The sequence below is a fragment of the Aspergillus foveolatus genome, assembly GCF_047715535.1.
Source record: "Aspergillus foveolatus strain CBS 279.81 unplaced genomic scaffold BDW70scaffold_9, whole genome shotgun sequence".
Taxonomy (NCBI): domain Eukaryota; kingdom Fungi; phylum Ascomycota; class Eurotiomycetes; order Eurotiales; family Aspergillaceae; genus Aspergillus; species Aspergillus foveolatus.
In genome coordinates, this window is record NW_027396073.1 from 589165 (window position 1) to 613551 (window position 24387).

The window sequence follows — 24387 nt, forward strand, 5'->3', positions numbered from 1 at the left end:
TGTTCACCATCAGCATAATAATAGTTCACCAGCATCAGCCCTCTGGATGCATTTGTGGCTTTGCTCTGGATGATTCTACTCGAAATGCAGACCAGAATACCAGTCAACCAGCTCTTTCTTGCTCTTTGACCTGTCCCTATAACTGTCTCCTCAGAGTACGCCTCAACCCTGCAGCGAACCCCTGGCCTAATCGCTGAAGTGCAGCCCGGCAAGGCACGTAGCCGTGAAGAGGCAGTCCAGCGTGTCTGACAGGTCTTAGTGCGAGCTTGAGTGACAGACCTCATCTCCAGCACTCAGGAACGACGATATGGCTGGAGCCAGACTCGCCAAGGCTAGGCAGTAGCTGAGAAGCCTCAATCTTCAGCGTATTTCAATGAACGCTGCACTCTCTTTGATCCAATGCAAGCATCCGTCCAGCTACACGGCAAATGACTGTACCAATGCAAGCAGCCGCAACTACAAGAAATGCGCAATTCGCAATTAACAAACATGAACCGAACCACACTGTTTAGGAATGAGGGCCTTAGGAAGTCTGTTCTATCAATTTGATGAGCAAGCATGCAAGCATTACCCAGTCAGCAAGGGGTTTAGATTCTCCAGGACATCCTGGACGCTGGAGATATCGCAGAGGCCAAAGTTATCACGAACTCAATCAAAACAAAAGTCGAACAAGGCTAGCGGCTTTGGACGCTGGGGACCCTGCAGCGCCAGTGGATGGGTGATTCGAATACACATAGGGATATTTTCTGTCTTTTTCTGTCTACAATTAAGTAGAACCAAGACGAAGAAATGAAGGAGAACATTCCCGGGGACGGAAACGCGACCACCAAGAATCAATGATTGGATCCCTTGCGAGTGACTGTCTCTTGGAATCATATTCCGGTCTCATTAGAGTTGAACATTCTTCTTTTTGTATGGATGTGCAGGTTCGGTACTCCGCAGTCCAGCCTCAGAGTCAATTGCTTCTATAGACCTGTCGATCGCTCACGGAGAGAAAGTATATATTCGACCAGGGTCCAGAACACACTACAGCTTCGCGACCAAAGCCACTACTTTCTGTATCAATACTATATTTTAATCTTCATTGACAGGCTACATAAAGTCCATGTCATGCAGCTAACGTCTAGATTTTTATTGATTGATTGATTTTTATTGAAGAAGAAAAGATTGAAGAAGTAAAAACTTAGTAAAGTGACGGAAGGTTAAGAGTCACATGACCTATCGGCATGTTGGTATCTGACGTTTTCATCGAGGAAGTACGCAGTGGGTTAGCATGGAATTAATATAGGGACTTTGGGTGACAGTTCAACTACGCTAAAATAGCAGGTTGTTAGCTTAATTGTCCTCCCGCAGGCCGTATGCTGGCTCCAATCACAGACACGTCCGAATTGACACTTCGGCTTCAACTCTGGTATCCCCTAGGAATTCCCCTCGTCCATTGCCCGGAGGGAATAGAGACTGACATTATAGTTCAGTGCTCTCGTCCTTCCCTTCCTGGCCTATGAAATATTCTTTCAAGAGAAATTATATGCGATTTAAATAGTTTGGTCCGGGCCTCAACCAGAACCATTCCATCCCAACCATCCTTTGATCAAGCATCATTTTACCCCCCACCTCACAGTCCTCACAGTCAAAAATTCATTCTTGCTTCCAGACACTCTTTTCTATCATCCTCATCTTTTACTATCTTTCATCATTTATACTATAGTACTTCATCTAGTCGCGGGTCTCCATTGAGAGAGCGGTGGTGAAGGCCGCAGATCCGCCCTTACTCTTATATTAAATTCCATATTGCATCGACTTATTATCGGAGGACGGAGAATCCCATCGCCTACGTCTCCCTTCTCACCTGTTCTCGTTCTCCTCTGCCAGCTGCATTTCCTGGGGCCTCCTCGGGCTGGGCACGATGGCTCTGAATTCGGCGCCTCGTGGGTATCACACAGGAGATCTTCTCCTTGTTGTTCGTGAGTCTTTTCTTCACCTTGGTCGCAGCAGCGCTCCTCCCACCCCACTCTCGTCATCTTCCGCGCCTCGGCCACCTCCCCCCTCCCTTTCTGAGGAGGTAACTGACGCATTTCTTTCTAAACAATACAGATGATTTCACCGCGCGCTCAGAGGATGAACTCGACTTGCGAAAGGGCGAGAGAATCGAGTTGGTCGAGCTGGACGATGGCTTCGGCGACGGATGGTACCTAGGGAAGGACCTAAGGACTGGGATAACCGGCCTTTTCCCAGGAGGTGTGTGGCCGCTCTGTTCTATACAATTGCGCGGAGGGTTTCGCTGACATGGCCAATTGCTCTCCCTAGTCTACACCACCAAAGCACCTAATACCTCTGTGCGCCCCCAAACTGGTAGCTCAGAATCACCGAATGCGCTTGCGACGGATGGGACTGCGGAATCAACAGTCTATCAAGGGGGTAATGCACTGCACTCTGGAGATTTCGTATCGACGCCCAAGAGCGACGATTCGACGCCACAAGCGTCTCGACACGTCAGCATGACCGATCTTCGGGGTGCTCATGGACAAAGCGAACCTAACCCGTCGCTGCTTGCATCAAAGCAGCAGCAACCGCAAAACCGGTCCAGTTCATCCCCGTTGCCGAACATAAAGATGGCGAGCGATATCCAACAGTCCATCCGACAATCACTCAACCCCCATCCCAGTGGTCAAGAGAGCCCAGTCATGAACGAGACTCTAAGTGTCATCGATGAGCACATTACGGATCTCAGCACTCCACGCCACAGTGTGAAGCCATCTGCTGACCAAAAGACCATCAATGACTCGGCCAGTGAATACAGTAGCCACTTGGATCACCGGATGTCGTATATCAACGGCCATGAGACCGATGAGGAGGAAGGCAATCAACCCTCGGAGGAAGAAGTTCGGAGATGGGAAGTCGGAGAGACGGTCAAACAACTGCGGCAGCTCGGAATAGAAGACAAACACTGTGATATATTTGAGGAACAGGAGATCTCGGGAGACGTGCTTTTGGACATGAACCAGGATTTCCTCATGATGAAGGAATTTGATTTCGGAGTAATGGGGCGACGGCTGAAAACCTGGCATAAGATAAAATCGTTTCAGGAAGAAATCAAAGGGTACAAAGATCAACAGTCATCGACTGCCCGGGGTTCGATCGCCGCATTTTCAACAATGTCTGAAGAACGCTCGCAGAGCCGTGGTGGTCAGACAGGGCCGCTGCGTCCACGAATACCGAATTTCAGAGGGTCCTTCAGTGGCACCCAGCATCCGCGCCTGGTCAGCAACAACATGCAGAGTGAGACTAGTTCACCGGTCACCCCGCAAACACCACCCACTGGGTTCATGGACCATTCTCGCCGACCTTCTGCTGCGTCGATCCGAGAGATCAACCACCAAAGGCGACATTCGTCATTGGACGCTACAGGCCGTTTTTCAATCGCCGAAGAAACGTCCGCCCACGTCGGATTGGCGCACGGTAAGAAAGGATCTTTTGATCGCGGCTGGACCATGTCTCTTGGGGCGCAGCGAGCAACTCCGCGTCCGGGAACCGCTCTAGGGGCTACCAGTACTGGGTCTAAATACACCAATGGATTGGACTCCGCCGTAGCTGACGATCTGGAGCGTGGATATTTTTCAGGACCAGAGACGGACTCACGGACGCAACGCAAGGTTCTTCAGAAGCGAGCATCGGTGGCCGGTAGCGCTCACTCATTACAGTCGAGCAATCCTGACGAGCAGTTCAGAGCCAATCGGAGGCGTTCGCGGATCAGCAGCGTGGACTCAGTCACGGATGCGCCTCCCCACGCCTTGAACGGCGGTTCTACATACCCCCTCCCTTCTTCCAAAGGTCGATTGCGGAGTTTGAGCACCCGCATCTCTGCCCAGCAACCGCCTCACAGCTCTGGGTCCAAAGCATCAGGTGGTGGATTCCTCTCTTCGTTTGCTCCGAGGGCGGGGAAGCAAGATTCCGAGTCTTCACGCTCTTCAGCGCAGCCTTTGCAGCAGTTCAAAAAGGCCGCGCCCCGATTTCGACGTGCTGTTGGGCTTCGAATGTCCGATACAGCGGGGAAGGGTGCCGATGCTACTGCAGTCCCAGCATCCCCTGTGAGTGACCCGGCCTCTGTTCGAACGGGGTCGACAACCCCCTCGACGTCGAAAAGCTCCGAGCGACATAGTACCGACGGCTCTGGAAAGACTGCGGAAGGAGGCATATTGGTGCCACGGGCTCGGCCCTCTGTCAAGGCTGGGGTGAAATCCAAGAAAGATACGAGTGCTTACATACGGGGTCTGGAGAAAAAGACACCGCAGGAACAAATGGATGGCTGCGATTTCTCTGGATGGATGAAGAAGCGGTCCTCAAACCTAATGGCGACCTGGAAGCCCCGGCTATTTGTGTTGCGTGGCCGTCGTCTTTCATACTACTACTCGGAAAGCGATACTGAGGAGCGAGGCTTAATCGATATCACAGCTCATCGAGTTCTCCGGGCAGACAACGACCCAATCGTTGCGCTACATGCCACGATTACGGGCGCAACAGTCTCCCCTACATCACCTGCAGGTAGTGTACCGGCCGGTAATGGCTCGGTTTCGGAGAATGGCTCGACATCGGAATCCAGGCGCGGATCGCGCTCGGACAAGGAGGGACCCTTCTTCTTCAAGCTTATCCCGCCAAAGACAACTCGTACAGTGCAATTTACGAAACCCGCGGTCCATTACTTCCAGGTTGATGGTGTTCAAGAAGGTCGCAAGTGGATGGCCGCGTTGATGAAGGCGACGATCGAGCGAGACATCCATCTTCCGGTTGAGACAACAAACAAGCAGAGAACTATCAGTCTTAAGGAGGCCCAGATGAGTAACCAGCGACCGCCGGCCTTAATGCCCGAAGGTCAGACACCGGCAGAAGACGCCTTGGTCGAAGATGCCTCCGTTGAAGATGCCCTGGTCGAAGATGCAGCCGCAAAGGATGAGGGGGCTGGTTTAATGATCCAAGGTCTTGACATTGAGCAAGTTGAGTCTCCAGTTGACGTGGGCGATGTCAACCATCCTAACCAACTGGGCGAGCTTGACACCGGTCCGTCGTCTTTGCTTCCAGAGACGGCTCGCACGTCCTAAGATTGATGTTTTCACGATTGCTTTTTCATTCATTCCCCACTTTCGTTCTCTTCAGTCTTTTATATTAATAATTTGGCCCCTTATGTCTACCCCGGCGTTAATGTGATATACCCCCCTGTTTCGGAACATGTTCAACGGTCAGCATCATCCTATTTTTATAATCAGATATGGGTAAGTTTCCTCTGGAGTGATTGGATTTTAACGGGACATTGGATGATGGTTTGGTAGTGTTGGACAGTCACGAATGCAGCGAGGATATGTAAGACTGGATCAATGTATGCAGAACTATATAATAACCACCAGCTACTAATCCTGTAATGTTTTATTATCTCACTACTGTCACTTCTCAAGTGCTAAGACTGATGTGTACTGCCGCCGAGCCGCCAACGGCACTAAACCTCCGAAGCAAGCTTGTTTATATCTTCTTTCCTCTGCATTCTGCAGCGGTCGACCATTGAACATGATATTATAATAAATATACATTGTTTTTCCGTTTCGTGTCGCCTCCATGTCCCTTCGTTGGATCCTCTCCCGGCTTCTCCTCAGCCTCCTCCCACTCGCTGTTACCAGTACCGTCTACCTGTACCTCTACCCCGTCTTCTCTGGCTGCGCATATCCTCTCCCTCTGAACAGCTCCAATGCCTCACAACGTCCCAGCGCATTCATCCACACCCTCAGAACACACCTCACACCACAGTCAACGCCAGACTTAGAGCCAGCGATCTTCCGGCTCCTCGTCTTAGCCGACCCTCAGCTCGAGGGGGACAGCTCCCTCCCGCGCCCAGAAAACGAACTCAGAGCCCGACTCCAGAAACATTGGAGCGATACGCTCCTGTCTATACATACCGCGCCATTCCCCGTTCACCTTGATGTGTGGAGGACCATCTCAGCGGCTCTACGGAGTCTCCTGGCGCAAGATCTGCCGCGCGCCTTTGCCGCACAACGCAAACGGCTCGATCTTCTAGGAAACGACTACTACCTCGCGCATATTTATCGCACTTTACATTGGTGGACGAGGCCGACGCATGTTACAGTCTTGGGTGATCTAATAGGGAGTCAGTGGGTTACAGACGAGGAGTTTCAGCGGAGGGGGAGTCGGTACTGGCGTCGTGTGTTTAGGGGCGGAGAGCGGGTGGACGATGAGCTCACTCGGACGGGCGAGAAGGGGTACGCCAAGTCTGAAAGTGATGAAGTGAAAGCAGATGAGCTGTTACCATCCTCACCGTCATGGGCACACCGGATCATCAACATCGTCGGCAACCACGACGTCGGGTACTCGGGGGACGCCAGCGAACAGCGCATCTCGCGCTTCGAAGAAGTCTTCGGCCGCGCGAATTGGGATATCAGGTTTCAGCATCCCCCGATTGGTAATTTAACGCCGTCGCTACACTTAATCAATCTAAACAGCTTGACGCTCGATGGACCAGCTTATTCTCAGGACATTCAGACTCAAGGATACGCTTATATCAACAGTATCATTGACCGATCATACCCCGTCGAAGACCGGAGCACGTTCACGCTCCTGCTGACACATCTCCCGCTCCATAAACCTGAGGGTGTCTGCACGGATGGCCCTTACTTTACTTTCTTTGAGAAAGACGATGAATCCGGAAAAAAGCGGTATAAAGCTGGCGGGCTGCGCGAGCAAAACCATCTCAGCGAGTTTGTCAGTTCCAACGGGATCCTGCAGGGGATTTTTGGGATGACTGGGGACGAGGGCGCACCGGCGGGCGGGTGGGGGAGGAACGGGCTCATCTTGACGGGCCATGACCATACGGGGTGTGACGTCGTTCATTCTATACAGAAACAACCACCGCAGCCACCTGTCGAGAATAACGAAGGCTCTTTCCCCAACGAGGCTGAGAGTGGCCAACTGAGCTGGAAGTGGAACACAACACGACACGACACATCCGGACCCCAGGACTCGTCATCTCCATCCATTCGAGAAATCACCCTTCGCTCCATGATGGGGGAGTACGGCGGCAATGCAGGCCTTCTGTCATTGTGGTTTGACACTGCCGCTTCGGAGTGGAGGTACGCTGTCACCATGTGTCCCGCCGGCGTGCAGCATATCTGGTGGGCTGTTCATGTCGTTGACATTACCACGTTTATTGTTGGAGCCTTGTACGCCTTGGTGCGTATATCTGGATATTCTGGCTCCGGCCCGTCTTCGATACCGCCCGCAGTCGTAGGGGAGGATAAGAAGACGGGATGAGCTGGATTTAACGGAGGCTGTACCTCTATTTTTTAGCGACATAGGGATTGCTTTTTCTTTCTACTGTACATTATTAATGATATGCCTGCGTGTATGATAAAGTGTTGGAAAGCGATAAAGAGTGTTGGAAAGGATGATTGAATGAATGATACGTTTCAACGTCTTGGCTTAACTACCGTAAATAGCTACAGGCATATTAGATCCGTAGACAACACAGTATTCCCACGTCTTGATAATGACGCCGATCAAATGCGATAAGAACGAGGTGTGATAGGCACCATTCGATATTTCTCTCAATATTCCGTCATTCGATTGTTAGGTCGAATGGCCATATGGAAATTTACCCAAGGCGATGCCGCGTACGACCATAAACGCATCAAACGACAAGGCCAGGAAATGGAGAGTAGGGTGGAGAGAGTATCAAAATCTTTTTCATTTTAAAAGAGCCCGCTGGTATTTCGTTCTAATACATCCCATTTCCCCGCTGCAACCCGTTTACATGACAACACCGGAGTTGGAGGCAATACGCTGAGGAAGGTTCATATTAGCAGGGTGCCAGTCATATATGACGACGGAATAACTTACAGGCCAAAGCTCAGCAGCCTCCTTACCGACGGGGCCGGTAATAGCGGAACCCTTCATTTCACCCTTGGCATTGACGATCTAGACGGATGCATGTTAGGCAATTTTCACCCGAATGGCCTGGATGGATTGATGGCCGAGATTGGAGAAGCATGAGAGTTTGTAGGAGTGAAACATACAACACCGGCATTGTCCTCGAAGTAGAGGTAGATGCCGTCAGGTCGGCGCCAGGGCTTGCTCTGGCGGACAACGACAGCGGGCATAACCTTCTTACGAAGCTCGGGCTTTCCCTTCTTGACGGTGGCCATGACCATGTCACCGACACCGGCGGCGGGGAGACGGTTCAGACGCGCACCAATGCCCTTGACGGAGATGATGTAGAGGTTACGGGCACCGGAGTTGTCGCAGCAGTTGAGGACGGCGCCGCTGTCTGAATGTTAGTCTTTGCTTTTCCCTATTTTCTCGTAGTGGCATCGTGTGTTTTGGTAGAGGTGGAGTAGAGCGATTTGAGGGATTATCATATCCGACGTGCGATGCTCGATGTTCGGGGTAAAGCTTGTATTGATTCGGATTGGGTTGGTTTCATGGCTGGAACATACCAAGGCAGACCGAGCGTCATCTTCAGCTTGTTGCCGGCAACACCACGACTATTCAAAAGTTTGGTCAGCTATTGTTCCCTAAGACGTAAAGCTTTCCTAGCAAAATCTCGAATTTCGAATCCTGAGTCCATATCAAGTCCTGTACAGGTTGTAAGGAATAGAATCCGATCATTTTTCGCGTCGTCTTTATTCTGAAATTCCGCACAATAGCCTCCAGATCTCGTTCCATTTCAGTATCCTCGGATCGTTTTCTCTCTCCGTGTATTGACGCAAGGCGAATAATCGAACCGTTCACGGCGTAGGTATCCCAGCGCAAACCACAAGCACAACCGAATAAATTCAAAAAAACTCACCCTCTCTTGGAAGACATCTTGGCTATGTATTCGCGTTAACGGTGTCGGATAACGGGTTTGGCGACAGAAGGGAGGCGACGAGAGGTCGAGACAAGTTGGATGGCTTTCCACTTGGGTTTCTCAGTGTTCTCGCTTAGTGCGGGTGTGCTTGCAAAATCTTGGCGGTGGCCACTTCATTGGTTGAGTTGAGTGGGACTGTTGAGCCCTAAGACTTTGCTTCTTTGGGAAGAGGTCGATCTGCTTTGTCAGCTTCGTATGGACCTGATCTCTTTTCAGACGCAACTACTTAGCTAGATGGACAGACAGTAAAATCAGCCTGTCAAGCATTGAGCATTATTATTACAAGGACTATGCGCACAAGGAATCACATCTCTTATTGGGGTTGGCTCTCACCATGCCAAACAAGTATTGGACTCTTCTTGCTTTCTATTCTATAGGGCAGCCCAGCCCAACGAGCATGTGGACGGCGCGTTATACTGCAAGACAGGATCATAATGCAATACATGAATTATTTCATCACCAGCTCAAATGTAAAGCAATAGCACAATATGAAGAAAAAGAACCCTCCTTAAAAAGTCAATGCCAGTTAGTAAATTCCAAACACCATACCCTTTGCGCCAGGAACCCGAGTACCAACGCCGCCGCCATAATTGCTGCGCTAGTCCTCACTCCTTTGCGGCTTCGGGTTGTGCTTCTGCGCTAGGCTCCCCTTGTTTGGTCGTCTCTTGCTCCGCGATTACCGCGGGGACAGCACCCGCTCGAGGTGCTTCAGGAGTCTTGTCCTTACTCTCGGTTGTCACTGTTGCAAGGCCGGCCTCCTTCACTGTCTCTGGTTCTATCTGCTCCCGGCCCTCGTTGCTCTCGAAGGACGCCTTTGTTTGCGGCGTTGACTTAGCCACAGCGCTCTCCGAAGCAGGTGTTCCTTCCGTGGGCTTATTCTGCGTTGCCTGCCTTGCCTCTGGCGCATTCTCCTGATTTACCTCGGGCGCAGGCATATCTGCATCCTCCATAGCCGTATCCTCGTCTGTTGGTTTGGGAGAGACAGGGCGGGAGACAGGAACAGACCTGGGTGGCTCTTTCGAATCGACGATCATCTCAGATGGCTCATCAACAGATCCGTTTCCCGCCCTTGATGGCGGCTCGGCTGCTGACGATGTTCCCTGGGCTTCAGAGTCAGGTTCCGGGCCAGGCGCTTCTGTTATCTTCACATCAGCGCCAGTGTCCATCTCTTCATCAGCCACCGATGAAGCGTCCTGTGGGGTAGCCATTCCGCTTTCAACTCCAGAATCCGCAAGGTCTAGTCGGTAGTTGGCCTGGTTGCGTCGTTTTAAGTGAGCCGGTTTGCGGGTAACTCCGTTCGCGGCATTTTCATCTTCATCCTCGCTGTCGCTCAGCTCGCCGGGCTTCTCGACATATTGATCAAAGCGTCGTTTTGTAAAGCGTTTGTCTTTATTCTCGTCTTCATCCAAATCGTCGAGGGCCGCCTCGGCTTCGTCGTCCATACCGTCTACCAAAGGTTCACGAGGAACGTCGGTCATCTGCACGGATGGGGCAAAAGCTGTTCGCTTTAGGTTCTCAACGACCTGTGTTCGAATCTTGTCTAGATATTCTCTCGTATTGGCATTATCCATATTTGACGGGCGGACGTCCAGCTCGTAATCCGGTGCAAAGTACTGTCTTGCATAAGCATATTGATCGATATACCAGAATGGGTACCTACCTCGTAATAGTCGTTATAAGGGAGCTCAGATCCAAGGTTGTCACCGACAAGTATACCAGTCTCAAATGCCCAGGTTCGAGCAACGTTGCGCATGGTATAGCCACCGCCTCCGACAATTAACGTCGGGAGATTGAAGCTTTTTACATATTTGACACAGTTCGCGTGGCCTCGCATGCTGAGGTTAAAGCATCCTAGGCGATCACCCGAAAGACTGTCACCGCCGCATTGGAGAACAACAGCCTCGGGACGGTACCATTCCATCACGCTCTTGATGACGGGCTCGAAGATGCTCTTGTACGAGACATCATCGATGCCGTCGCGGAGAGGAAAGTTGACGGCATAGTATTTGCCCTGTCCAACTCCAATATCGCGCAATTCACCTGTTCCGGGAAAGTACTCGCCGTACTTGTGGAATGAAACAGTCATCACGCGATCTGTGGTGTAGAACGCCTCTTCAACACCATCGCCGTGATGGACATCAATGTCGACATACAGAACCCGCTGCTTGAAGCGGAGCAACTCCAGAATGCCGAGAACGATATCTACAACGTTTTATCAGTGTGCTGTTGAAACCGCAGAACAGCTTGACATACCGTTCACATAGCAAAACCCACTAGCTTCGCTCTTCTTAGCGTGGTGAAGGCCGCCAGCCCAGTTCACAGCAATGTCGCACTTGTTACGATTGAGCCGGGCGGCACCCTCCATGCTACCGCCAGCACTGATGCCGCAGAACTCGAAAAGCCCGTCAAATACAGGGCAGTCATCACCAACATTGTATTTGCTCTGCTCTTTCGCGAATGCGTCCATATTGTCGGGTGTAACTTTAGAAAGGAAGTCGATGTACTCATCGGTGTGAAATTGGGTCATTTCGAATTTAGAGGCGGGCTTTGCACGCTGCGAAGGTTGAGCATTAGTACGTCCCTTCGCAAGGTACAAATGGAGGAAAACCCACGTAGATTTCCATTTTCTTGTAGAGACTGTAGTTCATTACCAAGCTGTGCGTCATCCTGATACGGTGCGGCTTCATGGGATGCCCTGACACATATGCATAGTTTCCCACATCTGAGTCGTAGAAGTAGGCAACCCTCTTGCTGCGATCTCCAGACACATTAAGGTCGATGGGGTCCAGCGGAGGCCCAGCCGGCCCCGATGTTCCCGAAGCCATTTTTTCCGGTAAGTTCGAGGGAAAGGCGACAGTCAGTCCTCAATCAGGACGAGTGGGAAGATCTCTAAAGCGCGGAGTTTCCTTGAAACGCGAGTAAGTCGTGGGAACAGAAAAATGACTAAAGGTTTGAGACCAAGTCTCGTAAGGAACAAGCAGGCAGAAAAATCTACCAGGAAGAGATATTAATGAGGATACATCAGAGAAATTGGAATAACGAGATGGATCGGAGTGGAGAGAATCTACTCCGGCTGGGAGGAAACGAAGGAGAGGCCGAGCGAATGGCGGTGCCCGCAGATGAGCTATGTTCACCGCCTTCGTCAGCCTCTCGTGCCTGCGGCCCTGCGCAGCTCAAGTCTGGATCATCGCGGACACGGCATCTTAACTAACACCCCATTCGATAGCTTTCCCTCATCTTCGTGTTCCTTTCCTGTGCTTTCTCATCCTCAACTCCGACTTCCTTACTGATCTGATCTACATTCCATCTTTGGCTTACGTCTCGGTGCCGCGCCGACACTTACAGACCGTTTGGAGCTTCCCGTTGAGGAAGTAGTCCTTTGCCCTCCAGAATCCGACTTTATATTTTCCTTAGACATCATCATCAGCAGCAATGGATAGACTCACTAGGATGATCCAGGCCGCCCAGGGTATGGGAATGAACGGCTCTGCTCCAGGTGCTGTGAGTTGTGCCTACTTGCTGTCTTCTGCCTGTTTGTACCATTTTGATATTGCTGGGCATTCTCTGCTCGGCTGCTCTGGAATCGGGGACTTATTATGGCCAAGTCAGCATATACTAATATTTATATCGTGATAATTAGGATACTCCGAACCTCCTTGATAATTCCGAAACCGTACACATCTCATCTCTTGCGCTCTTGAAGATGTTAAGGCACGGTCGAGCAGGTGTCCCTATGGAAGTCATGGGTCTGATGCTGGGTGAATTCGTGGACGAATATACAGTACGAGTAACCGACGTGTTTGCGATGCCTCAGAGCGGTACAGGCGTCAGTGTCGAAGCTGTTGACCCTGTATTCCAAACCAAAATGATGGACATGCTTAGGCAAACCGGACGGTAAGCTATAGCCATGAGATTTGACAGGTTTGTGCTGAGAATGCATGGTTTAGACCGGAACCCGTTGTCGGTTGGTATCACTCGCATCCTGGGTTCGGATGCTGGCTCTCCTCCGTCGATATCAACACTCAGCAATCGTTCGAGCAGCTTACGCCTCGTGCTGTCGCTGTCGTCGTCGACCCAATCCAGTCCGTCAAAGGCAAGGTTGTCATCGATGCCTTCCGTCTCATCCAGCCCCAGACGGTTGTCATGGGTCAAGAGCCCCGACAAACCACGTCCAATCTGGGTCACCTGAACAAGCCGTCCATCCAGGCTCTGATCCACGGATTAAACAGACACTACTACAGCATTGGCATCAACTACCGCAAGACGGGACTTGAGGAGAACATGCTAATGAACCTGCACAAGCAAGTCTGGACCGAAGCATTGCAGATGAATGACTTTCACGACGAATGTCAGCACAATGTTGACCGCATGAAGCAGCTCGTTAACTTGGCTGAGGGCTACGAGAAACGAGTGAAGGAGGAGACGGAGCTCACTAAGGACCAGCTGAAGACAAGATATGTCGGAAAGGTTGACCCCAAGAAGCGTAAGTCATCATACCTACCACTCACAACGTCAGGACGGTTTCTTAACAAATGCGTCTAGACATCGAGGATGTAAGCCAGCAATTGATCGAAGACAACATCGTTGCTGTCTCACGGCAAATGATTGATAAGGAGGCTTCGGTGGCACGGCAGTCTAACGGCACAAACGGCAAAGAGCCTCAGAACGGCGTCGGTATGGATGTGGACGAGGAGCTATAGTAGATATATGCATGAAAATAGCTACAGTTCTTTATTGGCTTGACGAAATACATTCTGACGGTCGTGTTCTGTCAAACCTAGAGATCGAACCTCATTACTCGTGATTTCTTCATTCCAGTATGTCCAGTGGCAAAAAAGCTATATACAAGTCATTCTTCGATTGGAAAATGGTATCTACACGACCCCCTGGAACAAAGAAGAGCTCTCCCTGATATAAGTCACTGGAGGTCGTCTAGCCGTACTCTGCAACCCGTAGACAACTCTTTCGGCAATCATATCCTCTTTATCATAATCAGTCCACCCTCGCTGTGGCCCCCAGACGATTTTTTTGCCCGCTGTTCTTGCTTCATGCAGTAGTCGCTTCATCAACGCTCCGCCTTTCACTACAGATGGGTTCCCATCAAACTCAACATATTCCAAGCGTGGCAGTCTCTCGAGTATCTGCCGCAACAACCCGCCGGCGAAATCTTGATAGAAGTTATTGGAGATGCGGAAGCCGTTAAAGACAGGATGAGATGGATCGCACTCAACAAAGACCTTCAGGAGTCGGAGGCGAGTCATCTCCTCCAACCCTAGTTGGCGGGTAACCCTCCAAGAGCGAGGCGGCGCAGTCCAGCTAGAGCCAAGTATCAACTCGATCGTGCCGATAGAAGAGCGATATTTGGTGGGTATGCCACTGATAGTAGGTATCCGGGAATAGTCTTGGATGTGGAAGACTCGAAAAGCTTGCGTCGAATAGAAATAATCAGACGCTTCATCATGCACTCGTCTCGAAGTGAGAAATAAAGCAATTCGATCCGACTGAGGGGAACGCGATGGGTTCCTCGACGAGGCTCCAACATTGCCGTTCGTTTGTCTGTTGCGACGCCGAGGTGTAAACAGCGCAAAGTGATAAATGCGTAAGCGGATCTCGGCAGGTAAATCAAAGAAGCGAAATGGCTCGCTTGGAGATGGATATTCTTCGTCTTCTTCATCTTCTTCGGAGTCGTATGCTGTTGCCGCTACATTTCGGAGCTTGTATGCATTGGCTCCGGCAGGCTGATCCGCGAAACGTACTCTTTGCAAGGGTTCTATGAGGTCGTCGGCCATCGTGATAACTTGGAAAAATGTGGTCTAGAGGGTATACGCAGGGACGATACGAAATGGAGAAAGCCGTCACTAGACGATTGATGGTCTATATCATGCCATTATTGAACTTAAGCTGAAGTCGAGAATGAATAGGAAGATACGTTCTCAGAAGATAAGCAGGTATGAGCCCAGCACTTTTATCATCAAGAGAAGATAGATGAGTTTTGTATCCCACTAACGGGGCTGCAGCTGCACAAAAGTTTCTTCGCTGCGGCTCTTGGGTGTGGGATAATCAGTCTCCCCAGCTAATACAACCCGGCATGCATGAAGATTTGGCTTGTTGGGTCAAATTTGTGGACTGGGTGATCAACTTTCATAATTGGAGAAAAAAGAAAAGAAAATATTAGAAATCGGCAAGCGGCAAGTTTATATACTTAGCCGGAACCGCGCAAGTGGTCTGTTTGCCCCCGCCGTAGCAGTCAAAGCGATGATGAAACTTCAGGTTTTCCTGGCAGCGAGACCTCGATCCTTGACCATTGCCTCGGGTTTCCAGCTTCACACGCGGATACCACTTTGTCTTATCTCTTGATTTAATTTACCTCGAGCGGAGTCATCCCGGCGTTGAGCCAACGCTCTCACCCTTCTTCTTGTGCAAAGCAAGAGTATACTGTTTCCTTGACTTCTATTCATTCATCACAGCATGCTTCGCCGTGCTATCTTGCCTTTAACGAGGCCGAGCGGTCTCGTCTCCGCTCCCCGCCTATCAGCCCTTCCTGTCTCACATTCGCGATGTTACGCGAAAGGTTCCAAGCCTAAGACTCCCTACAAACTCCCCGAATCTGTTAAGTCCTCGAAGCCTGAACAACCCGCCAAGCCCTCTCAACAAGAGCAATATGCCGCGGAGCAGGCGGAGTTCGAGACGACATCGGATCCTCAAGCCAACACCGCAAACACAACATCACAGGCTTCCGGCTTTGTAAGTTAGGGCTTCGAGATTTATCGGGTACGCTGATCTGACCAGAATCCTTAAGCCGGAGTCTTCCCCTTCACAATCCGAACAAGATGCGCCCCAGAGACCGCTCCCCGATCTTACACAGGGTATCCCTTCCACCCTCGCCGCAGAACTGGAGGCTCGCTCGAAGAAAGGTGGCTCCGGAACATTGAACTTGACTGAAGATCCCTCTCGGTTTGAAGAAGATTACAGCGATGATGGCCGTGGTGATATTCCCAAGGGCGGTTACGAATCGTCTCTTGACCGCAAACGAGCCCGCATGGCCAAATTGATGTATGCACTGTTCTTGCTGGGAAGTGTTGGTGGTATGGCTTATCTCGGACGAAACTGGGATACCGTTGAGGAGGAAAATGCCCATCCTGATGTCCCATCCGGCTGGGGCTTCGGACTTTGGTATAATCGCATCAAGGCTCGAATGGGCGACTTCACAAGCTATTACAAAGACCCTGCTTTCCCGAAACTGCTTCCCGACGAAGATCCAAACCTTCGCCAACCTTATACATTAGTCTTGAGTCTGGAAGATTTGCTTGTCCACAGCGAATGGAGCCGTGAACATGGATGGCGTGTTGCCAAACGACCTGGAGTCGACTACTTCCTTCGCTATCTCAACCAGTACTACGAACTCGTCCTCTTTACCAGCGTGCCTAGCATGATGGCCGATCAGGTGCTCCGCAAGCTCGACCCTTACCGCATCATCCGTTGGCCCTTGTTCAGGGAAGCCACCAGGTATAAGGATGGAGAATACATCAAGGTACGTAACAGCTGAAAATTGCTGCAAGAGGCTTTATATATGGCTAACATGGTTCATCAGGATCTTTCTTACCTCAACCGTGACCTCTCCAAGGTCATTTTGATCGACACGAAGGAGGAGCACGCCCGTCTGCAGCCTGAGAATGCTATCATTCTCAACAAGTGGAATGGAAACCCCAAGGATAAGACCCTTGTCGCGCTGATTCCCTTCCTTGAATACCTCGCAGGTATGGGTGTGGATGATGTGCGCACTGTCCTCAAGTCTTTCGAAGGTCAATCAATCCCAATCGAATTCGCCAAGCGCGAGAAAGCCATGCGCGAGCGATTCGAGAAGGAACTTGCCGAGGAGCAGAAGAAACGCCCAAGGAGCGGCATGGGTAGCCTGGCCTCAGCGCTTGGTCTGAAGTCATCTGCACGCGCCCTAGATGGCGAACAGTCACCCTCTGCGGGTTTGCAGGAGGGCAAGATGCTCTGGGACCAGATCCGTGAGCGTGGTCAGAAGAACTACGAGCTGATCGAGAAGGAGATCCGAGAGAACGGAGAGAAGTGGCTGGCCGAGATGGCTGCTGAGGAGGAGAAGCTCCGACAGGAACAAATGGAAAGCATGAAGGGTTCGTTGACCGGCTTTTTCGGCGGTGGCAAGAAAGAGTAAAATCAATCTTGCCTCTTGACACAAGCTTATAACATCTCTATTGCTATCTATTTAGAGAGCAGGGACGTGCGCACCTTGTTTGTTAGAAGCCTTCTTCTTTCTCTCCTCTCTGGTCTTAATGCTCGCTCAAGATGCTTCTGTGGTTTCTTTTCTCAGGTGGTGGTGTATTAAATAGAGGGCTTTTTTTCTTGGCTACTGACTACTTGAGCATCATGGGTGACTGTAAAATAGCATGTTGATGTTAATTTAATGTTGTATAAATTGAACATTATCTCTAATAGACCTATCTGTGCTTGTTTGATATACTTATCCTAGGAAGAATATGGGGTTGAACGTCAGATTGGGATTTTCTATGATTCTACTATTGTTACTATTGTTGAACTTGCACTTTGTGAACCATCACAACTGGGTATATACATAACAAACATCCGCCCAAGCAAGCGCCTGTTAAGAGGCCTTCCCTTTCCCACTGTACGTCGAATTCCTCCCAACTATACAGACCGTCTAAAGCCCGACGCCAAGTTAGCCGAGCAATCTATGTAAGATTCACATCCTGAAAAACAGAAACATCCCAGATTCCCGTCATATCAAACGGAAACCCGTCCATGGTCCCGAAGGTATTAGATATCGACATCATATCATCTACAATGTCATTATTCGTCTGAGTCTCTGGCAACGAAATCGAGATTGCTGCTGGATTAACAAGCCCGTTCGTGCTATCCGGCCGTCCCATGACCGCCCCTCCTCCGCTGCCGCCTGGCGCGTTGGGCGCGCCAGAGGCAGTGGCAGAAGAGCCGTTGACTCCATGGCCGTTCCCGGCGGGGAGGCGGTTGAGAATGCGTTCGCAGTGGTCGAGGCACATGTCTGCTACATCCCAGTCGTATTCCTCTCGGACGCGACGGAGGATGGCGCGGAAGGATTCGACATTTGCGAGGCAGGTGCGTGCGACTTCGGGGTCAGAGGTTTCGAACGCGCAGCGGACGAGGAGCGTTGCTGTTGAGGTTAGATGGAAGGCGCTATCTGCGTGGTGTTAGTATGATTTCGTTTGGAGTTGATAGACACGTAGATATGGCCGCGTACAAGGTAGCCAGAACTCCTTGAAGTTCTCTTTTCGGAGAGAAGAGATAAACTGTACGATCTCTTCGGCACCTCTGCGACACTCCGTTTGGAAGTATCGGCGGGCTTCAGGGAGGTCTGTTTCTGAATTATTCACATCCTGTGTCAAGTTGGTTAGATTGGCGCATAGATCCACTTCTATCATGGTCTTACATTTAGCTCTACCCTTCCAACCAGCAACTTCACCGCCAAAAACGAAAGGTGTAGACTGGAGAGGCCGGCTATCCGATCTTCTGAAGGGCCCAGAGGAGATCTTAACCAGTCCGGGAGCGAATCTTCCCAAATATCTAAGTCTGTCCGAATCTGGCGAATCTTTTTGGTCGTTTCGCGAGGTGACCGCTGCTGAAGACCGTATACGAGTGGAAGTAGCTCACCCAGGATCTCGGTTAATCGGCAGAGCGCAATATGGCAATGTGCTGCCCTCACTCGCTCTGGAGAGCGCGATGCTGGTGGCACCAAGACTTCCACGGTGGGAAGAGGTACATCATACTGATTCTTGGCAATCTGTGGTGGTACACCATGTCCGAAACTCCCCCTTTTGAAGCGGCATGTTAGCAACTAAGGGATATGCGAGATTTACTCTCTAGGCTTACCAGCGATCATGTATAACAACAGCCCACCAGAGGCGAACTCGTTGGTTTTGTTCTTGTCGAGACAGTTTCCAGTTGCTAGGATCTCGGTTCAAACCAAGACAATGAGCGAGAGACACCATGCGTCCACAGCTGATGGCATTACCAGTCATCGAAAAAATAGGACGGCCAGTTAAGTCGATAAGAGCTGCACTGATCGTTGAGAGTCCGGGGGCAGAGAATTCCTCGTGGAGAGCTGCAACAGTCAGATTTACGGCATACCGGACATCGGGTTTCGGATGGCAGGCAAGTTTAGGTGTGTGCTTCCAATGGACTAATGACATCGAGTAGACTTGGCATAAAAGAGACGCCGGCGGTTCGCTAGGCGAATCTGAGATGTATGCTTCCCAGAAAGCCTCGCCGTCGAATATGGGAAACGCTGCATTGAATCGATCTAGAAACCTAAGACTCGGTATCAGCAGAATGCACACATGGCAGTCCTTGTCCAGAAGCGTACAGTCTGACTAAATCGTCCTTAAATGGCCCAAGTATCTGTTCCAATATCTCTTTTTGGTTCTCTCCGGGCGGTATGCCAACGCGCATGCCCTGTCTCCGCCTGGACACTGTGGTGTAGAGAATGGGCTTTCTGGGGTCATTCGAGTAAACATTGTATGGATGATTTTTTGGCTCCACTGATCTGTTGGACTGCTGTGGGGGCATGTGCTTCTCGATCACATTTGCATCGTCGGCTACTACTGGGCCGACAATGAAAACAGACTCGTTCTGGGGATCCTCAACTCCTTGTCGTCCAGGTTCGCTTCCTCGACGAGGCGCTGCTGAGTGAGATCGCCGGACTTCAGGAATCTCATCCGTCCGCGAGGAAGTCATGGGAGGAGACACAGTGTCTGGAGAGCGCTTGCGCTTCTGGCCGGTGTGGAAACTGTCTCCAACGGCGCGCGAATGCCATACCGCAGGCTCCGGCCCCTGAGCGGCAGGCTGCTCAATGCCAGGTTCCTCCTGATAGTGGCAATCCGCTCCTTGGACTCGACACAGCAAACATGACTGGCCGGGGATATCAACTGTACACCTCGACTTGCGTTTCCGACACAGATCACAGGCCCTGACTTTGTGTGACCGGTACGGTCTTGCCCCAGCGTTCAATGCCGGAGTGGCAACCTTTGAGTTTGGACTAGGCTTGACAGCTGCAGGAGGCATGTTGTGCCCCAACAAGACGACGGATAGTATCTCAGCGTCTCACACTGCCCGCATCAATCATACGGCGGTACGCGGTACGGCCTCAAAACTAGGCAGTGGAGCACGCGACTCGCCCGCTCGCCGGAGCGGAAGTTCCAACGCTCTTCGCAGGGACCGCACGGAACGGAAGGAGGGAGATAAAATGATAATATCTGCCGAGGTCTCAGGTTGCGATCTGCAGCCAGGAGCAGATAACCACAGACAAATCCCTAGCTTGGAGCTAAGGCTAGAAATTCAGCCAGGGTTCAAACTTATCAACCTGAGACAGCCTGACAAAGCAGTTCGTTTGAGCGCGGGCATCCAATTGCAATTGCGGAGTCACTCAGCATGCGACATTGTCCCTCGCTGACCACAATGACGAGCCGACGAGGCCGGGGTGGATTGATGAACAAGCCAGTATATGCTCCCCTAGTCGGCCGCTCTCCGGTAACCCGTCTATCGATGGCAGCAAGCGGTTTCGTTTCTTTTTCTTGCGGGCCCTGAACTGATCGAGATTCTAATATTCTTATCGCCGGCCAAAGAGCGACGATTTGCTGTGGGGGGTTGGCTGACTCAGCATTACGGCCAACCACGTGCCTTTTATTTATATCGTCTTCGCAAGGCCAGGGTCTGGGACTGGGATACTACACCAACCCAAGGCTGTCTCGAGCACGGTTCTGCCTTGTCTCGACGTTTTGCATCCACTGGCCATCCAACTTTCATCGCTCGTCTTCAGTCGTGTATCAGGGCGTGCTAGCGTGTTTGAAGTACCTGCGGGGAGGCGGTTTTGCTGTAACACTGAGGGCCAATAGGTACGGAGACGGAGTAGGGCGGCCCCTCCCTCTTGTGAGCGGGCTCGATCTTCGTTGCAGCGACACAGCCACCAGCACCGGGTCACTAGCGAGCATCTTCGGCTTTTCCAAGGACGTTCCCTTCCCCTGATTTTATTCTTAATCGACCGGGAAGATCATGTGTGCACGGAATTGATCCCGGCTATGCCTTTGTTTCATTCAATGTGCCTCGATTGAATATGGTGGAGGAAGGTCGGCCCCCTCCGCCAGAGCGACTTGGTGTTGACAGCGAGTCGCCCATCGAGCCCGATACTGCTCAACAATCTCAAGAGACAGAGCCACATACCTCACCGGGGAACGCTACGGGGACGGCCGCCTCCCAGGATACGCGGGGGAGCCCATTCAGTCGTTTACCTCGGACTGTGATTGAGCAGTAAGTCCAATTTCGCCTTCACAGCTCTGGTGGCTAGGGGTTATCCGGGGAACCCATATATGATGCGTATTCTTTATTTTTGACTCGCGATATAGCATTCTCTATGTAGCCGATGCAAGTACCTTTGCGTCACTGACTTTGTTGAACCGAAAATGGCGGCGGATATCTGACTCGGCCTTGCTGTATGGCCATCACTTGTCTCATTGTCCGTCCTTTGCATTGTCGCAAAAGGCCAATGATCAGCGTCCGACTCAAACTGGCGACCTGGCGGCTCTCAAACGGCAGTTCGTCTCTGAGGTCAGGCGCAATGGGTTTGACGTCTTTTTCCGCCCCCACCAGACGTTGGTAAAATTGATTTCCACCTCGATGAGCTCGTCGACAGCATTCCCCCGCGGTGAAGCCTTCCGGTTTGCTTTTTCTCAAGACGGCCAACTCATCCTCTGCATCAGCTCTTCCCGGATTGTCGTGTTGGACGTGGCATCGGACCCACCGGCGGTGAAGTATGAACTCAAGACTCTGCGGCGCCCGCTTCATGCTACTATTCTGGACGACGGATCGCTTCTTGCAGTTGTGTCTTCAAGTCATCAAGTCAACATCTACAGCCTCTCTAGCGCAGAAGCGAAACTTATACAGGACCTCAAACTAAACCATGTTCCGCGTACTTTAGCCTTTTCCCCGGCTGGTAGTGTCCTTGCTATTGCGTACGATGACATGATTGAAGTGTACGCTATTGGGGAGACAGCTCTAGCAACCGAGCGAAGGGCCGTTCGATGTGCTGGGGTCGACTCGTTGTCGTTCTCCTCGGACGGTGTCATCCTTCTGGGCTCGTCCAAGAATCCCTCAACAGGAAGTCTGGTTAGTATAACCGTGCCGCTCTATGGTGAGCAGGAACCGGAGCTCTCCATCAAAGACGTTCAAGTTCGGATGTGGACCACGCAGATACTCTTCCCAGAAGTTGTCCAGAATTACAGTTATGCTTGTCTGGTGCCTTTACACACAGAGGGCGAAGGTAGTTGGATTATGGGGTTTGATAACAAACTCAAAGTTTTCAGAGCTACTGGACTCACGAAGGCTAGTTCTGGCACAACATACTTTGCCAGCCCCATGTCTGAAGATACGAATATAGAACAACCGCCTATGATGATGGCCTCCGCAGATTGCGGGGGCGAACTTGTTGCCCTAGGATTTCAAGGTTCTGGGGTTTGGGTGTACGGTCTGCCTGATCGGCTTGATATTGCTCCTGTGGCGCAGAATGCCAGCGGGCCACAGACTAGTCGCATCGCTCAAAATCAGTCAATCGTGGTTACAGCTGCAGGAACAAACCTAAACCGGCTGCAGCAGACCATAAACCGGCCGAAGGTACTCATTACTGGTCACAAGGTAACTGATATTCCTGGCATCACTGCTGCCCGCTGGGTACGGCGCAATAATAGCACGGGTGAGCAACGGCGGCTGGCCGCTGTGGCACCTGGTGGTGTTGACCATGCAAGTTTTGGCGAAGAAGACGTACCTCTTGACGGCGGAAGAATCTTGATATCGGATTTTACATGCTCAACCACGAATGGAAATGTGACGGAGCACGTTATCGAAATTGGCGAGGCAGAGCCTGTGCTACTCCGTGAGCCGGATTCTAGTCTAGACACTGAAGTCGAATTGGAAAGAAGAAGAACTCGTATACACCGGGGGAGCACTGGCAGAGGAAATCGGGAGTCGTATCCGGCGGCAAGTTCAAATAACCGCCCACGCCCTCGCAGGAACAGCTCCTATCTCTCTGGCTCCTCAAATGAGGTTGCAGACGGTGAAATACCTCCTATCCTAGACAGCCCTTACGACAATACGCAGCCGCGATCCCAAGACACATTACGACGTGCTGCTACGGCGGCTGCTGCAAGTCGCAGACGAGTCGCACATGAATCCCGCCGCGTGTTGCAAGAACCCTCCGTTCCTGCTGTTTTCCAGATCCCTCACGAAAGCGATGCAGACAACTGGGTTCCCCCGCCCCCTCCTTACTCGCGGGAGGCAGACGTGCCGCTCCCTGATTACCTCAGAAGGACTCTGCTTCCTCCACCGCAGAGGTACAGCCAGAACGCGGTAGAGTCATTTCGGAGGTCTCTTTCAACGCGTTTCTTGCCCGATACTTCATCTCGACCTTCGTTGCATAGGTTGAACACCGTCACCGGCCCAAACTTGGCCTCTCGGATGAGACGACATATGGGGGAGAGCTCGACTTCCGATGCTCATCGAAGACATCACAGCTGGGCACGAGGAAGAGCAGGCTCTGGCTCACAAGTTCAACCGCTAAGTAGCGTCAACGAGCCCGCTGTCCCGGTGCAACCGCAGGATTCCCTTGTTTCCCCTCCATTGGTGCCGAACGCCATGCCAGTGGTGCCAAATGTCCCATACACAGATCCTCTTGCCCCAACGATACAGGCTCATGCGCAGCCCACGACTATTCAGATCCCAAACAACACACAAGTCACCAACTCACAACTCGTCATGCCGGCAGTCCCCCCTACTCCACCTGCCATGAACAATTATCTCTACTCTCTATCCTCGCCAAACCTCATCCCCGCACAACTCATACCAGAAACACCAGAGACACCGACCCCAGTCCAATATCCCAGCGCTCGACAATACGACCGCACTCAATCTTACGATTATCAGCCGCCTCTGTCAGCAGCAGCGCTCCGCAACCGCCGGGCATCGACCGACCCCACACACTCAAGTTCGCAGTCTGTTGCGCCGGAACAGCAATGGCGAAGGCGCATTGAGGAGTGGAATGAGCGAACCATCTATGAAAGAAGCAAAAAGCGGAGCAAGTGTGTCATCATGTGAAGCGACTCCTTGGAAGCAATATTTCTTCATTTCTTATGTACAGTGCCCATCATATATCCGTTTCGGTGTTAGCTGTTTTCTTGCGTATCTCCTAGTGATATTGGCCTTCTTGGAAAGCAATGATACCAGATATTGATTATTTATTCAAGTCTATATACTGTATATGTCCATTATGGATAGCAATTGCAATTTTTTACAGCGTCAAGGTTAGGAGTCCAACACGTTTACAATTAACATTACTATACGAACTTTACCCTCTGACTCCACCGCAGTCACGTGTTATCCACTTAATTCGCAGAATGCAATATACGCCCATGATGTAT

General features: G+C 51.3%; 9 protein-coding genes across 9 annotated transcripts; 5 read left to right on the forward strand and 4 right to left on the reverse strand.

The window, feature by feature from the left end:
* The first annotated feature begins 1295 nt into the window (after positions 1-1295).
* BDW70DRAFT_131037 (putative polarized growth protein (Boi2)) lies at positions 1296-5393 on the forward strand. Its single transcript, XM_073735913.1, has 3 exons — positions 1296-1964; positions 2095-2238; positions 2308-5393. The coding sequence occupies exons 1-3, from the start codon at positions 1907-1909 to the stop codon at positions 5094-5096; spliced, it is 2991 nt and encodes a 996-aa protein (XP_073598793.1). The 5' UTR covers positions 1296-1906; the 3' UTR covers positions 5097-5393.
* A 211-nt stretch (positions 5394-5604) lies between these two features.
* Positions 5605-7311, forward strand: BDW70DRAFT_157557 (uncharacterized protein; the record flags this gene model as incomplete). The annotated part of the gene is made up of 1 exon (XM_073740373.1): positions 5605-7311. The coding sequence occupies one exon, from the start codon at positions 5605-5607 to the stop codon at positions 7309-7311; it is 1707 nt and encodes a 568-aa protein (XP_073598794.1).
* Positions 7312-7457: 146 nt separating this feature from the next.
* Positions 7458-8985, reverse strand: BDW70DRAFT_131042 (60S ribosomal protein uL14). Its single transcript, XM_073735914.1, has 5 exons — positions 8846-8985; positions 8493-8540; positions 8073-8319; positions 7897-7974; positions 7458-7839 (listed from the first exon to the last, which is right to left on the reverse strand). Exons 1-5 carry the CDS (start codon positions 8860-8862, stop codon positions 7807-7809), a joined length of 423 nt encoding a protein of 140 aa, XP_073598795.1. The 5' UTR covers positions 8863-8985; the 3' UTR covers positions 7458-7806.
* A 238-nt stretch (positions 8986-9223) lies between these two features.
* rpdA (histone deacetylase RPD3) lies at positions 9224-11946 on the reverse strand. Its single transcript, XM_073735915.1, has 4 exons — positions 11518-11946; positions 11159-11459; positions 10566-11107; positions 9224-10518 (listed from the first exon to the last, which is right to left on the reverse strand). Exons 1-4 carry the CDS (start codon positions 11728-11730, stop codon positions 9511-9513), a joined length of 2064 nt encoding a protein of 687 aa, XP_073598796.1. The 5' UTR covers positions 11731-11946; the 3' UTR covers positions 9224-9510.
* A 155-nt stretch (positions 11947-12101) lies between these two features.
* Positions 12102-13714, forward strand: BDW70DRAFT_131046 (proteasome regulatory particle lid subunit RPN11). The gene is made up of 4 exons (XM_073735916.1): positions 12102-12406; positions 12546-12799; positions 12853-13388; positions 13448-13714. The coding sequence occupies exons 1-4, from the start codon at positions 12338-12340 to the stop codon at positions 13603-13605; spliced, it is 1017 nt and encodes a 338-aa protein (XP_073598797.1). The 5' UTR covers positions 12102-12337; the 3' UTR covers positions 13606-13714.
* BDW70DRAFT_131049 (uncharacterized protein) lies at positions 13700-15045 on the reverse strand. The gene has a single exon (XM_073735917.1). The coding sequence runs from the start codon at positions 14692-14694 to the stop codon at positions 13780-13782; it is 915 nt and encodes a 304-aa protein (XP_073598798.1). The 5' UTR covers positions 14695-15045; the 3' UTR covers positions 13700-13779.
* A 170-nt stretch (positions 15046-15215) lies between these two features.
* BDW70DRAFT_131050 (protein translocase subunit TIM50) lies at positions 15216-17369 on the forward strand. Its single transcript, XM_073735919.1, has 3 exons — positions 15216-15649; positions 15705-16436; positions 16497-17369. The coding sequence occupies exons 1-3, from the start codon at positions 15374-15376 to the stop codon at positions 17085-17087; spliced, it is 1599 nt and encodes a 532-aa protein (XP_073598799.1). The 5' UTR covers positions 15216-15373; the 3' UTR covers positions 17088-17369.
* A 93-nt stretch (positions 17370-17462) lies between these two features.
* On the reverse strand, positions 17463-20484 carry BDW70DRAFT_131051 (putative C6 transcription factor). Its single transcript, XM_073735920.1, has 5 exons — positions 19290-20484; positions 18797-19234; positions 18357-18738; positions 18168-18303; positions 17463-18107 (listed from the first exon to the last, which is right to left on the reverse strand). The coding sequence occupies exons 1-5, from the start codon at positions 19985-19987 to the stop codon at positions 17623-17625; spliced, it is 2139 nt and encodes a 712-aa protein (XP_073598800.1). The 5' UTR covers positions 19988-20484; the 3' UTR covers positions 17463-17622.
* An 87-nt stretch (positions 20485-20571) lies between these two features.
* On the forward strand, positions 20572-24268 carry BDW70DRAFT_131052 (F-box domain protein). The gene is made up of 2 exons (XM_073735921.1): positions 20572-21229; positions 21325-24268. Exons 1-2 carry the CDS (start codon positions 21036-21038, stop codon positions 24062-24064), a joined length of 2934 nt encoding a protein of 977 aa, XP_073598801.1. The 5' UTR covers positions 20572-21035; the 3' UTR covers positions 24065-24268.
* The last annotated feature ends 119 nt before the right edge of the window (positions 24269-24387 follow it).